The sequence below is a fragment of the Folsomia candida genome, unplaced genomic scaffold (assembly GCF_002217175.1).
Source record: "Folsomia candida strain VU population unplaced genomic scaffold, ASM221717v1 Fcan01_Sc016, whole genome shotgun sequence".
NCBI classification, from domain to species: domain Eukaryota; kingdom Metazoa; phylum Arthropoda; class Collembola; order Entomobryomorpha; family Isotomidae; genus Folsomia; species Folsomia candida.
The window spans coordinates 795,761-811,383 of NW_019091208.1; the positions used below are offsets into that span (position 1 = coordinate 795,761).

Genomic DNA, 15,623 nt, shown 5'->3' on the forward strand with positions numbered 1-15,623 from the left:
TATTCAACATATTCACGTCTTAACCAACTACATACATACCTATGTGGAACACCTAGACTCCTGGGGGCCCTTAAGCAAGGGACAAAAAAGGTGAGTAAAAATATTTAAGTATTTATATAAGTCTAAATGCAGTTAACAGGTTTCGGTCAGGTTTTAGCATTTCCGTTTTCACACGTCAATTACGTGTAAAAGACTGATATACATAAATACTAAATATTTAATTTTTGTCAAATAATTCCTTCTTTTTGACACAAAAATAGGTAAAAAGATGGTAAGAAAGTATGTAACGACCTGAACTGGAGCTATGAAACCCTACCCGTGCCATACACAAATCATCTCCTAAAGTAAAGTGGGTTTTTGTGTGGCGAAGAGAAAGTAATGAAATTCTCCCCGTACTTTCCTCACTCTCAGGATCAGTCATAACCAAGACCTTGTCCAGTAGAATGGTCACCTCTAACTCACAAATTCGAATTTTTCACACTTCAACCCACTCTACATTAACAATTTATTTTTTCGACCAATAAATACATCGCGTGTCAAGCTTTATATTTCACTCGGGTCTTGGCATCAAATCATAACTACATACGCTATAAATGGGGAACCATTTCCAGTAAATCAAGTCAAGAGTTTCATGAGTCTGAGGATTATTTATACGGTTTCCATTTCGTACTCACAATCAGTTCAACCAGGACAAATTGTGATTTGGTGGAAAATGACTACGCCCTTGTTGCCATGACAACTATAAATTACAATCGGTGGAAATGGGCCGTCTTTATCCTCTGTTGTCTCGGATTGTTGAAAGGATTTCGTCCCTCGGCCCGATCCTTGCTCGATTATGGCGTCGATCACTGCAATTTTAGCGTTGACCAGGTAAGTTACAGTTCTTAAACAAAAATAATTCCGTATATAAATGAAATAACTTAATACATATACCTTCACTTTAATTCCACAGATGATACATGAAGTGATCCCGGCCATCTGTCCAGCCCTTATTTACAGCCTCGTCATCCTCATCATTGTCACGGACGCGCTGAATTATAAACCCGTCATCGTTTTTGGCTCGATATGCTCCATCGTGACGTGGACGGTCACAATTTGGTTTTACGATGGGGTCCAGCTTGCCAGGGTGAGTATTTTGATCAGTAAATCAAACAGTTTCTTGCGCCTTTCCTTTTTTTCCCGTCAAAATATGTACCTATGCACATAAATATTTAGCTGCAAGAAATCGCTTTCTTACCCTTACTTCGTACAAATGCAACGGAAACCCTTATGTTAAATAAGCCAGGTTTCTAAACAAATGATACGTTTTAATTTTGTATTACTCTCCCGCTCACCTTTTTTCAGATTCGCCAATGGATTCACGGCATTAGCGTCGCCTCGACTGAAGTTGCTTACTTCACATACATGTACTCCATCACGGATAAGTCTGATTACAAACGGGTCACGGCCTACTGTCATAGTGCCGTCTCGTTGGGCCAATTCCTCTCCGGGATTAGCAACCAACTCCTTCTAACCTCTTATAAAATATTGGACTTACCCCAACTGAATTATTTATCTCTCGTGGCATCCTACGGTACCCTGTTTTTCGCCATTCTTCTCCCCAAAGTTTGGGATGTATCGGACGTCGAACATGCAGACGGGGAAGTCTATGCAATTCCACAGGGCATAAATCAGGTCAGCAAGATGGACCAGCATATTTTCAATAATTTCTCATCTCTGGGAATTTATTTTAAAATTCTGGACGACCAATTTGGCAAGTTAGAAATATGTGTAGTCAAGTTTTTGGGTGGTTAAGAATCATCCAAAAAAATTAAAACTTATCAAAAATAGCTTATCTTAAGTTATCAAAAACTCTAAATCAGCTTACGGGCGAAAAACTAGTAGTCCAGAATTATAAAATATATTTCTGAAGCGGCAGAATTATTAAAAATGTGTTGGCAAATCTACACTAGGGAATAAATCATGGAGGCGGGATGGACGAGATAAACGCAAAAAATTGCCAGGAGAGGGATTCGAACTCGAATCTTGCAGAGAAATCGCTCCTCCAGAAACTTCGTCAGGTTCCGAAACAATGTCGCCAAAATTTTTTGCATGCCTACTCGCACACTAAAATTATCAAGTGGTCGCTCTGGTATGCAACCGCGTTTGGTTTATTCGTCCAAGTCGACACTTACGTTCCTTCCTCGCTGTGGCGCTTAATTTCAAGTGAGACCGGGCAGAAGAAGTGGAACGGGGCAGTACACGCGGCGCAGGCATTGCTCAGTGTGGTGCTAGGTTTGTTTTTGGCTTCGGTAGGAAATAAGGTCAACTGGAAAAAATGGGGTAGTCTGATACTCGCGGGTGGAACACTGATTCAAAGCGGAGCGCTATTCTTTATGGCAGCCACGCAAGATTTGTACGCCGCGTATGGATGTTTCGTCCTGTTTACGGCGGTTTTTCAAGTTTTGGCTATTCTGGCAAAGTAAGTAAATTCTTCAATTTCAATAATAGTCTAAATAATTTCGACACAAGTCGTCATGGACGAAGCTAATAGGTTAAAACCGTCGGCTTAGTCTTTATGAATTATTATTTTGGCATTTTGTAATACCAAAAAATGATACAAATGGAATCTTTGCGAAAGCTTTGTGCCACTGATTTGTCTAAAAATTGTTTATGTAATAATTATTTGGGAACTTACTAAATTTCAGATCCATGGTAGCCGAATTCATCCGAGAAAGGAGTGAAGGCTTCATCCTGGGTTTAAATGGTCTCGCAGCCTGCATTATCTATGCGGCACTGACGCTCGTAATTTCCTCCAGATTCGGATTGCGACTCGGGATTCGTGACCAGATTTTATTCCTGTCCGGTTATGCGCTTGTTCTTGGAGTGGGATTATTTCTTTCGGGAGTCGGTTACAGGAAACGGGATGACAGAACTGGTCTGACACGTGGACAAATAAATGAGTCGCATGCAGCAAGTACTTAAAGATACTGGTGGTACATAAATTCAGTAGGTATCAAGTTTTGTTTTATCTTTATTACTAATTAAGATTGATTTGAACAGCTATGAACCTACATTCATACTTCTATGATAATGTACTAGACAAGAAGAATTTAGTAGTTTTTGTGGAAATGAAAATTGAATAGAAATAATAATCCTTAATATATTTACATATTTATTTAACATATTCATTGCAACTTTTCGTAAAATGTCATACTCTTTAAACCGTATGGCAAACTTTGGTATAAATAATTAAATAGGTGTAATGCTTCACGAAAAGAAATAGTTTGCTCGGTTATAGTACGTATGTAAGTCACCCCTACAAATCGGAATAGTCCCCTTTTGTAATCTCAACCCCGCTTATGTCCACATTTTCTCCCCCATTGTTTACTATTTGCAGGGCCTTACGCTCCTCAAATTGATGCCCACTCCCCTCCACCCTAAGTCTAACACCAAAATCCACATTTTTAAAATTATGTTCATTTCCCGCAATTTTCACCCTCTCACAAATAGAATTGGTTATTCTTGTATTTCTTGCCGAACTCTCCAATTCCAACCCCAAATCCCTTTTCCACCTCTGTAACCCTTCACATTTAAGGTTATCAAGGGTATTCCCTTCCCCATCGAGAATTCGCACTCCGACTGAGCTCGTACCTTGAGAACCCTTGCGATAGATGATATCGCTTAATACGCAACCATTTCCCTAATTTCAACACCACAAGCATAATTTAAAAAACGAACTGATTTGACATTATTGTTATGGCTGTTTTCAATCCATACTCCAGTGACAGAAACATTTGACATTTCCAGGTTTTCCATCTCCATGGCAAGAAACTCCACACGTGGTTCCGTCCACCATGATATCCGATAGTTTGTTATTCCGTTCCCGAATTAGCACACCTTTTGAACCACCCAGGAAAGCCAAGTTTCTTGCTGAATTTCCAGAGCCGATTATTTCCAGTCCGCCCCCTAGACGTGGAACGATGAAGCACAGGTCGCATATGACGCAGTTATCTCCGACCACGGATAGCAGGAAATTTTCATCACCCGTGGATAACGGATTTTGGAGAATTGTCAAAAATTTACCTGCGCCTTGTATCTTTACGGAGTGATCTAGCACGCTGAACTCTCCCTCGTATAAGCCTTCTCGTAGGATAATTACATCACCCGACTTGGTATTCTGTAAGCATTCCTGAAATTCTTTGGAATTCGATGTGACCCTATCTACTCCGATGTGAGAGCTGGATTGATGTTCGGATGATTCGAAATTTGGCGAGATTAAAGTTTTCTCTTCTTTTTCCACACTAGGTTCTTCTGATTCGACTAGTTGTGAAATCGTTGTGAAATCACAGTTGGTTATTGATTTTTGCAACTTGTCTGTAAGTAAATGGTTGGAGCTACATTTCGCTAGGACGTGATCTTGTCCGAAGAGTTCTAAACTTAAAGTAGCCTCTATGTCTTGCATGGAATGCCCTCTTCCGTATATCTTTCCCCTACCGAACCGACAATTCGAAAGTTTTACCCCGACGCCCGACGCTTTGTCACCAACAACCAGTCCGAAAGTGATCTTAGACCAGTCCGTTGCGTCACAACTCAAGTTGTCCACATAATTAGATGCTCCATCATCAATAAAAACGCCGAAAGTTGTCACCCCTGGGAGTTTGGGGACCTTGTTGCAGTACAGATTTCTTATTTGGTTACCGCTTCCTTTAATAAAAGCACCTATCCTGCAATTTCAAAAATGAGAAACATTATTATGGTCTGCTCTCAAATGGAGTGACCCATCCGCCATACCCACTATTTATTAGTCTTCAATTAAAAACCTCTCATTTTAAAAATAAAACCACGATTCGTATAAGTTTGAAGTTAGCGTCTTGCCGTCACGCTTTGCGGTTTTGCAGTGCAGTTTTGCAGTGCAGGTTTGCAGTGCAGTTTTGCACTTTGGTGACGCACAAAAAAATAGATTGTGAAATTTGGCAAAATTTAGGAAATTTTAGTTACAAATTTTAAAAGTTGTGATATTCTACCTAAGTGAACAATGGGGATTTGAATTGTATTTAAAGCATATAATTAGCATTCATCAACCAATTATATTTACATACCATATATTTGCGAAGACTGTTCCGCGACAAATTACACCACTGAACATGTTTCTCAAATCCTCATGATATAATTGTGTACAGAAAATCCTTATATCGCGTAGTATGTTACCGTCTCCATCGATATCAATACAGATCCACCCCCCACGGAAAAATACATTCCTGATAACATTGTTTGCACCGGTCACTCTCATCCCGGTCGTCTCTTTAAACGGAATTGAAAATTGCAGGTCTGATATCGTGCAGTCATTAGCCAGAATTGAAAGTCCAACTGTGTCAGTGTAAGAGACACAAGCTATAATGGTCCTGTCCCCAACTCCTTTTAGGGTTATGTTATTCTTAGTCATCGCAAACCCGCCAACATAAATTCCTTCCTCCAACTGTATCACGTCGCCGGAATTGCAACTTTTCAATATCTCTCGTAAATCGCGACCTCTCGAATATATCGAAAATTCGTTACCGTTGTTGCCCATGATGCAAGGAATACTGGCACCATCTGTTTGGCATGTCTTACCCTTGCACCTTTCCAACTGATGCTCATTTCCTGGTACGTTTGCGATTTTGAGAATATGCTCACAATTCACGTCTCGTAAGGTATGATTTTTTCCCTCAATTATTACTACGCAGCAATTACTCGAGCGTATTTCACAATTATGGCTCAACGCCGATATTAACAAACCGTGCCTAAAGGGGCTTGCGGCTGCCTCACTATTGCCATAACTGAACTGAAAATCGTCTATGAAGACTTTACTCCCAGAAATTCCGAATCCGGTCTCTGTTATATTTTCCATGGTAAATCCATTGAAACTATTTTGATCGCCTAGGACTTCTGCACCGTATCTTGAACTAGCTACTTTTACATCATCAAAGCTGTTTCCAGCACCAAAGATGTAACAACCAAAGTGACCACTTGTAACTGTCACGTTACGAAATGTGTTGGCGTCCCCTGACACATTAATTCCGGAAAACCCAAATCCTTCGACTGACACGTAGAAATCATGTAGAAAACAGCCATGCCCACTGACTACCAACGAAGCGTCTCCTTGACACCCTTTATACTTGATCACGCTCTTCTCACCCTGTCCCTTAATCGTAACACCTGTACGACTTACCTCAAAGTACCCACAGTATTCCACTTCAGCCAGGATTATTGTTTGCTGTGTCTCAAGACAAATCTGAAGTTCGACAGAATTGATTGGATAGATTTCGTAATCTTCAGTAATAGTAAAACTTATACCCCTAATTGATGCCAGTCTATGCTCCACGCTTCTTTTCGTTAAAGCCACAATTAAGCCCTCCATGTCTGGTAGTTCGGGAATCTGCACAACACTTGTGTCTTCTAAATCGACCAACTTCCTAAATAATACTTTCCTTTCACTCTACACAATTGGTTGAAATACTTCCCAAATAATAAGCCCTAACGAGTACAAATCTGCCTGAAAAGTATAATTCCCACTAGTAACCTCCGGTGCCATATAACTTGCTGTGCCGACACGGCTTAAATTTTTAACGACGCCATCCTGATCTGACCCCCATCTAAGTCACGACTCAAGCCAAGATCTGCGATTTTCACTGGAAGTACCCACTCCTCCGGGGATGAGGAGGAGAAGAAAATATTTTACATAGAATAGAATTTTACATTGAATTTTAATGGCAAATCTTGATAAAATAAGTACATTAATTTAACAAAGTAATGTGACATTGTAGGTTATATTAGTTCACCCCGAACATTTAGTTAAACCCAAAAAAACCCAAAAACCCAGTAGAACCCCAGGGTAGTTGTTTGCCACTTCAAACCCTAGGTTTTTCCAAACCCTGGCATCAGATAACTTCTAATTTTGCATGGTACGAAATCATGGAATGAATTCCTTATAACTAAATTATCTCAACAATTAACAACTAATTGGCTTTCAAAACTCTATCACATATGGTTCAAATTGTGAATTGAGGAATGATTGGTACAGCTCAGCGTCACACTGACATTTATATGACTGTTATTTATTTATATATATAACTATTATTTATATATAACTGACTGTTATTTATATATATTAAATTTAAATTCTGAATCTGTAAAAATCGCTCCTTTATGGGCCCGAAGTGGCCAGAAAGAAGGATTAATAAAACATACCATACCATACCATACATTATTAATGCCACGCGAGACGACTTTTATTTAAACTTTTTGTAACGACTCGTAGCGGAAACAATTGTTGTTTCATAAGAAATGGTTAAATTCGAGAGGAAGAGCAATTTAGCCTCGAAAAATTGTGGCTATGGGGAAAAAAACATTTCACGTTTCGGGAACTTTATTGATTTTCAAAAGTTTTTTGGTCCGATTCGTAAAATCTATTGTGACTTTGAGGGATTTGCCCTAAATATTTCAGGCAAATTTTAGATTTTAACATTTTCTTACCGAAAATTCTAATATTTCTCAATGTTAAATTAAGGATGTTTCAGGTTTTAGTTTATTTAGGGTTTTATTTTATTTAGGGTTTTATTTTCCCAGAAACCAGAAAGGCCCCGTATTTTACGTTTAGCTAAATAGCCAATTTTCGGTCCTGGAAATAACGGACTCTAAAAATGCTTAAAATTTCCCGGAAACTTACTAAATTTCCAAAAAATACTAGAAAAATCCCCGAAACTTTACCCCGAAATAGTAAATTTTGATATTTTGTTGTCAAAACGGGAATTGTTTTCGTTACACGACAAAAGATTAAATAAATAATAGTGATACATACTTAAATACGTACTGCTTGGTATTATTTGACAATTGTATATTTCTAAGAGCCCAAATCTTGGAAAACGTTGGATAAATATAACAAAATTGTTTTGTCTTCTTCTTTTAATTATTCTTTGTACAATAATTGTACACAACTTTTCAGATTTAAGTATTCGAAGTGTGTTTATCGCTTATTTTAATACTTTTCGCAGTTGTTAATCTGCATGAAAAACAATCATGCCAGTACTACGTAATAAAATAATGCATAATAAATGAAATTCCGTAACGCGGTACCCCATAATTTCTTAGGAAAAATTTGTTGATACGTTAGTTACGAGCTCTAACATACATATTTACTTAGGAGACCTTAGGAGTTGAGGATTGTATTTTTCGAATTAAATTTTCGTTAATAATAGGAGCAAAATTTCGATAATTATTAAAACAAGTTTATATAAGTTTTCCCTTAAAAAAGTTCACTGCTTACGTGACCCATCAACAATTTAAATACTGGTTTTAAACTTCTACGAAAAAATAAATACACTAAGCATCAAGGCATTTTTTTGCCTAAATGAATCAAATTGTATTTGCCTACGGGACTTACAATTTTTAAAATTGCTTTAAAACGTTCCATCACCAACTGTGTAATTTGCAAGCCAAATTTGAAACCTTGAAAAACAAATAATTTAGCAAATTACAGAGGAATTGAGCAAATCAATAGATGGGCTACCGCCCACTACGCATTTTGCATAGGAAAAAAATATTATAAAACATTCTTCAGTCCATACAAGACATCAATACAATCGGAAACATTCAAAAGTTCCCAAACATGGCGCAACAATCTTTAATCCTGTTTGACACTTTCCTGGCAATCTTATCTTTCCCGGGCGGATCGGCGGTAAGATTCGACTCGAGAAGAAACCTGTTCTATACAACGCGGCTAACAAAATTCAAAGCGTCTCTGGCGGGAACGTTGCTTTTTACACAATTCATTTCCAGCTCGGTCCAATGTCTTTTTATCGATCATGCTGAAACGTTCGAGTTCAACTTGTGCGTCGTAATAGTATTTTCGATAACTTTACCACTCACGGCGTATATTCCGCACATTTTTCAACCCTCGGAAATAGTACGTGTTTGCAATTTAACCTCAAATTATGCAGAGATGTTTAAACGTAAGTCGTTTTTGATGTACCGTAAAGACTCTATTTATAGCCGGGTCTAAAGACTACACAAATCCGACTACAATTTCAAACCGGGTATAATTAGAGACCCGGGTAAATTATTTTTCGGTTATGCATAACTTGAAGCATCTAAAAACCGACATTAAAGGAATGCCATAATTAGGGACAGGCTTATTAAATTTTTCAAAGTTGGGCTCAAGACCCGGCTATAAATAGAGTCTTTACGGTATTTACATAATTTCCCGTAATAATGTGTTTTGCTTATCGTACGAAAAACCTTCACCCTGTAAATTTGAAAAACTTTTAGGCAATTACGTATTAGTGGTGAAAAAAATTAAAAAATTAAAAACAACAATTCCAATATTAATAAACCGTTACGAATGGGTGAAACTAGGGACTTTATAAGATTTGTGAGTATGTATTTGCTTAAATTTTAACACTTGGTATCAGTTAGACGTTAACAAACAGTCGTTTAACACTTTCGTGGTCTCTCGAGGTCAAAATGAAGGTCACAAATGAATTAGGTGTTAAATTTCCTGATAGGCTGACATACTCGTACATACGCCACTTGACCTTCCCGTTACCTATTTATTTGACATGTGTGACCTACAGTGCTCATTTTCGGACTTTACCTTCGTTTTCTTTATGTTCCAAATTACAAGTAGATAAGTCAAAAGGATTTTGAGTTATCGAGCAGACAAACAGACAGACGAACGTATGCATCAATCTTACGAAAGGGTTTCAGTGAAACCTTTTCACCCCTTCATTATTAGCTGCTTGTTTGGTCGTACAAAAATGCCCTCAATTTGCACCTGACGCTAAAATCTGAGAGAATCAATATACATTTTATGCTTTAGAATTTTTAACTTGATCCAACTCTTAATCGATCTTCAAAATTAAAAATGTTTTGAACACTTTGAGGAATATATAATTTTCACTTTTTTTAAAATTTGACCGCATTAACCTGTTACCAATGTCAGAATGATCATACTTACCTTTAACCAATCAGGTAACTGGACACTAAAACAGAATGACAAAAGCAGAAATACCCTCTTCTATGTCTACCTCGTCATAGCAGTTGTCAGCACGTGGTACTATTTTGTGGGATCCTTTACCACATATTTCTGGGCGGAGTTGCCGATCGGTTGGACATTCCTAATTTCAAAACGGAGTAAACATTATCACACCGTTCTGGTCATGTTTATGGGCTCCGCTAGTTTTTGTTTATACATCACCGTGGCCGTGCTCGTAATTCTGGTTTATTTCTTCATCTGGATGTCAGGTAATCAGTTTTTTAACTTGTGAAATACCACGGTTTTTAAAAGGATGTGGGAAACTTGAGGGTTTTGCTATTAAAAACACATTCCCCAGGGTTTACCCAGGTTTCAGAGTTACAAGGGGAGTCAGTAGCTCGTTTGCAAAGTTGAGTAAAAATATATTTTCAAGTAAAATACTGAGGGTTAATTATCCTATTTTGGTCATTTTAAAAATTGACCCAAAACTGAACTGGACGTCAATGAATTTGTTTCGTTCGTTAAATATGTTGCTCAGACCTTTGGCTTGCCAATATCGCTGTTTCCACAAAATTAGTTTTTTTAGGGCAAACGTCTTCAACTCTCAAATATTTTTTTTTAAATACAACAAAAAACTGGCAGCTCGTCTGAGATTAAGCTATTATTTTTGTAGTCCACAAGCATAGCAAATTTGTGGTGGTTAAATAATTCTCAGCCACCATGTACATAGATATCTTTCCTGCTTTCCAGCTCTTCTGATTCCCATCCACTCGACCGAGTTCAACGCAACCCTGCCCGCCCATAAATATTTGACACATCCTCAATTCCGCCACCCCACCAACTTACCTCTCGAATACCGTAAATTTCAAATCCTTCACTTGCACGTGATGCAAGTCGTGGGCCTTTTTTTAATTCCGTTTCAAGCCATCGCCACTAATTTCGTCCTTTACACAAATTTCATCCTGATTCGTCACTGGAATGAGATGGATTACTCGGAAAAGAACGTGATAGCTTTTTGGACCGTGGGAATTCAAATATTTTGGATTCTGGCGCTTCATTTCGGCGGAAAATTTTATCTGGATGGAAAACTGAATAAGTTTTCATGGAAATTTATTCCCACCAAGAACTCTGAAGAAAAAAAGTATTTAAGCCGGTTTAGGAAAAGCTGTCCCCCGTTGGGAATTGGCTACCGGGGGTATTTTATAATCAAGCCGTTAAGTGTGTTAAAGTTTTTGAAGGGCGTGGTCCGAGGGACGGTGAGGGTATTGTTAACTATTAATTAATACCAACTAAGTAATTCTCAATTATCAATAAATCGTGTACAAATTCATAAAAAATCGATTATGATAGATCTTTTATAATAAGAACCCACAAACGCCAGAGTAAGATATGTGAAGGTAATCAAATTAAAATTGTGAGCAATGATTTTACGCTAAAAAGTTTATTAATAAATATGATACATACATAATTATATGTTAAACACATTTGGAAAATTGCTTAAGGGACGACGAACTTTAAATATTATTAATATTTCATAACTAGCCCATAAGCCCGTCTTAAAGACGGTCCTAATTTAGGGTCCTAAACGAACCAACCAATCATAGGATCAACGAAGTAAATATGTAACTCGCGCGAATTTTGTTGACGGAATTTTGCTAACGTGGCCAAGGAATTTGTTAACGTTGCTAAGGCATTTTTTAACGTTGCTAAGGAATTTTTTTACGTTGCTAAGGAATTGTTTAACGTTGCTAAGGAATTTTTTTAACGTTGCTAAGGAATTTTATAACGTTTCTAAAGAATTTTTTTGACGTTACTAAGGAATTTTGTAACCCTGCTAAGGCATTTTTTAACGTTGCTAAGGAATTATTTTAACACTGTTAAGGAATCTTTTAAACATTGCTAAGAAATTTTTTAACGTTGCTAAGGAATTTTTTAACGTTGCTAAGGAATTTTTTAACGTTGCTAAAGAATTTTTTAACGTTGCCAAGGGATTTTTTAACGTTTCTAAAGAATTTTTTTGACGTTACTAAGGAATTTTGTAACCCTGCTAAGGCATTTTTTAACGTTGCTAAGGAATTTTTTTAACACTGTTAAGGAATCTTTTAAACATTGCTAAGGAATTTCTTAACGTTGCTAAAAAATTTTTTTACGTTGCTAAGGAATTGTTTAACGTTGCTAAGGAATTTTTTTAACGTTGCTAAGGAATTTTATTAACGTTGCTAAGGAATTTTTTTAACGTTGCTGAAGAATTTTTTAACATTGCCAAGGATTTTGTTTAACGTTGCTAAGGAATTTTTTAACGTTGCTAAGGAATTTTTTTAACGTTGCTAAAGAATTTTTTAACATTGCCAAGGGATTTTTTAACGTTGCTAAGGTATTTTTTAACTTTGCTAAATAGGAATTTTAGGATTTTATTTTTATTGTATTTTACTTGGGTAGGGAGAATTTTGCAGGTAGATAACGAATACTTTTAGGATTCTTTAAACCTAAATCATTACAGAAATCACCGAAATCACAACCTAAATCATCATCGAAATCATAACCGAAATCATAACCGAAATCATAACCGAAATCATAACCGAAATCATAACCTAAATCATAACCGAAATCATAACCGAAATCATAACCGGAATCATAACCGAAATCATAACCGAAATCATAACCGAAATCATAACCGAAATCATAACCGAAATCATAACCTAAATCATAACCTAAATCATAACCGAAATCATAACCGAAATCATAACCGGAATCATAACCGAATTCATAACCGAAATCATAACCGAAATCATAACCGAAATCATAACCGAAATCATAACCGAAATCATAACTGAAAGCATAACCGAAATCATAACCGAAATCATAACCTAAATCATAACCGAAATCATAACCGAAATCATAACCGAAATCATAACCGAAATCATAACCGAAATCATAACCTAAATCATAACCGAAATAATAACCGAAATCATAACCGAAATCATAACCTAAATCATAACCGAAATCATAACCTAAATCATAACCGAAATCATAACCGAAATCATAACCGAAATAATAACCGAAATCATAACCTAAATCATAACCTAAATCATAACCGAAATCATAACTGAAATCATAACCGAAATCATAACCGAAATCATAACCTAAATCATAACCTAAATCATAACCGAAATCATAACCGAAATCATAACCTAAATCATAACCGAAATCATAACCGAAATCATAACCGAAATCATAACCGAAATCATAACCTAAATCATAACCGAAATAATATCCGAAATCATAACCGAAATCATACCCTAAATCATAACCGAAATCATAGCCGAAATCATAACCTAAATCATAACCGAAATCATAACCGAAATCATAACCGAAATATTAACCGAAATCATAACCTAAATCATAACCGAAATCATAACCGAAATCATATCCGTAGAATTTCAACAGCCAATCAGAATGCAGGGATGTCACGGAAAATTCCACGGGACGGACATTTGGAAATTATAATATAGATTATTCCTCACAGTTCATAAACATCACCTATATTCTGTCGGGAAGATGTACGTAACTTATTATTTTTAGAAAGTCCCTATTCTAATACAGTTTACTATTTTTTGACTCTGTTGCCCTTCAATAGCCAAGACCCTGCAACAACAGGGACGTTTCTAGCTGAATTAAACACCACGTTTTTCCATAGATGTACGACATTATTTCTATTTTCTGTTACAAATCCAAGAAATCCAACCGACACGACAACACCACAAAGGTAAAAGACGGGAAGAATGAGTTCGATAGAGACTCTGTGAGACTCGTGAAACGTTATGGGTTCTTGCAAATTTCCAAACGCCAGTTGAACCGCCTTGAAATAATTATTCCTTCCTATAAAATCTGATTTCAATAACAACAAGGCGCTCGTGTCCAAAACATTGCTCCACATCTGACTTAATCCGGATTCATCCATTCTTCTCCAATCTTTGATTAAGAAACTGTGGAGCAAATTTTTTCTCATGACGATCATATCATTAATCTGGAAAGGTGATGTCCCTTTATTTTTTACATAACGACGATTTCCCCATAGTTTCGCTTGCTTAATAAATGAGTCCAGTAAGTTATCTTGGTATAATATAACCATTATTGGATGAATTTGTGCAGAAATTCCAGACATGACCTTGGAAACCATCATTACTCCACCGTCGTCACTCCCATGCAGCAGCTTAGCTTGAAATCTCGTTAAGAATCGAGTAAATTCAGGGGACTGACGGCCCCTGTATAATAATTCGGGGATATTGCGATCACCTAGGAAGGACTGAGGGGGGAGGCCATTTTCTCGATAAATGAGATCCAACGGTATCATAGGAATATTCCAATTGACAAGATCCTCAATCTCGCTTGGTGTCTCAGGTGGGTATGGGACGGCTAAGTATGAATATATCGAACCCTGGTAAAAGTTTACCATGAGGATGTTATTCCCAAAGATCCATACAGTCACTAGCACGAAGGCCACTTTCCCAGCACTGTATGCCTTTCCCCCACTATCGTCCACCTGTCCGAGAAGGATGGACGTCACGGTGATTACGTTACCTACAAGTCTCGTCACCCAAGTACGCTGGCCTGGTGTCAATAACGTAAAGAACAGAGCAAGGGTAACAATGCTGATCACGAGGCAGATCCAAGTCTCCAAGTCCATCGGGGAGATGAAGGCTTCCATGCCGCTGGGAGGAGAGGGGCCATTAGTTATTGTTACAAAGTTTATTGAATGCATGATAACTTGATTAATCGATTCTTCCTGCTTAGCTTCGGTATACTTTACAAAGAAAATCTTACCAAAGCTTCTGAGGTTGAGGGAGTCGTTTGCATGCTTCTTGTATTCTAATAAGGTCAAATTATACTTTTCCGCAATTGTTACTGCCTCACAGAAGTAGGGCGCTAATATATTGAGAAATCCTCGGTGATGTAGACCGCACACTCCGTTCACCGATTTAATAAATACCAAGTACCTGTGCATATTTCTATATTGGACGTTCCAGGATTCTACAATTTCCAAAAACGTGATTTTCTCCGGTACTGACCACCTGATCGGATTACATGTCAAGCAAGGGATGAAAAGGGATGAGGTGACGCTCCTCTTGTATAGGAACAACTTAGCGCTCCAAATAAACTGAGCTGCGCCCTTGTAGCATGCCGCGTCTCGTTGGCGAAAAATCTGACCAAAAATGTATTCTTGTCGAAATATCGTGCTGGACGCGTTGATTAAATATTCGAACTTTAAACCACCCGAGGCTTCGTTGTAACCCATGGTAACGTCCAGAGGAATGAATATGACTTTAGGCCGTGTAGACTTTACTGTGTCGCTATATCCGTATATTTGCTGATTTGTGGATATGTTAGGATAGTGAAGTGCCTGCAGGGTTTGACACAGGACGAATTGGCGCAACGGGGAGTATGAATTAGACACTCTTACCACATCAAAGTTGTGGGAGTCAATATCTCGTAACTTATCGCAATTTGGGGTGAATATATAAGTTAATTCGGAATGGAGAAATATGTTGCTCCAAACACTTGTACAGTTTAAGAAAGATAGCAACACGCAGAATATTTTAAACTGGAACAAAATTCCGCCTGGATTCGACAT

General features: G+C 37.5%; 2 protein-coding genes across 2 annotated transcripts; one reads left to right on the top strand and one right to left on the bottom strand.

Moving 5' to 3' along the window:
- The first annotated feature begins 2,085 nt into the window (after nucleotides 1–2,085).
- Nucleotides 2,086–3,077, top strand: LOC110856458. The gene is made up of 2 exons (XM_035857229.1): nucleotides 2,086–2,461; nucleotides 2,688–3,077. The coding sequence occupies exons 1-2, from the start codon at nucleotides 2,376–2,378 to the stop codon at nucleotides 2,962–2,964; spliced, it is 363 nt and encodes a 120-aa protein (XP_035713122.1). The 5' UTR covers nucleotides 2,086–2,375; the 3' UTR covers nucleotides 2,965–3,077.
- A 98-nt stretch (nucleotides 3,078–3,175) lies between these two features.
- On the bottom strand, nucleotides 3,176–5,502 carry LOC118437808. Its single transcript, XM_035857200.1, has 2 exons — nucleotides 5,082–5,502; nucleotides 3,176–4,706 (listed from the first exon to the last, which is right to left on the bottom strand). Exons 1-2 carry the CDS (start codon nucleotides 5,423–5,425, stop codon nucleotides 3,749–3,751), a joined length of 1,302 nt encoding a protein of 433 aa, XP_035713093.1. The 5' UTR covers nucleotides 5,426–5,502; the 3' UTR covers nucleotides 3,176–3,748.
- Between the last annotated feature and the right edge of the window lie 10,121 nt (nucleotides 5,503–15,623).

Bases quoted from the DNA above. Each gene is read 5' to 3' on its own strand.
- LOC110856458 (XM_035857229.1), top strand. From the start codon at position 2,376: ATGGCAGCCACGCAAGATTTGTACGCCGCGTATGGATGTTTCGTCCTG. The intron at 2,462-2,687 runs GTAAGTAAATTC...ACTAAATTTCAG, and splicing joins GTTTTGGCTATTCTGGCAAA to ATCCATGGTAGCCGAATTCA.
- LOC118437808 (XM_035857200.1), bottom strand. From the start codon at position 5,425: ATGACTAAGAATAACATAACCCTAAAAGGAGTTGGGGACAGGACCATT. The intron at 4,707-5,081 runs GTATGTAAATAT...TTGAAATTGCAG, and splicing joins ACAGTCTTCGCAAATATATG to GATAGGTGCTTTTATTAAAG.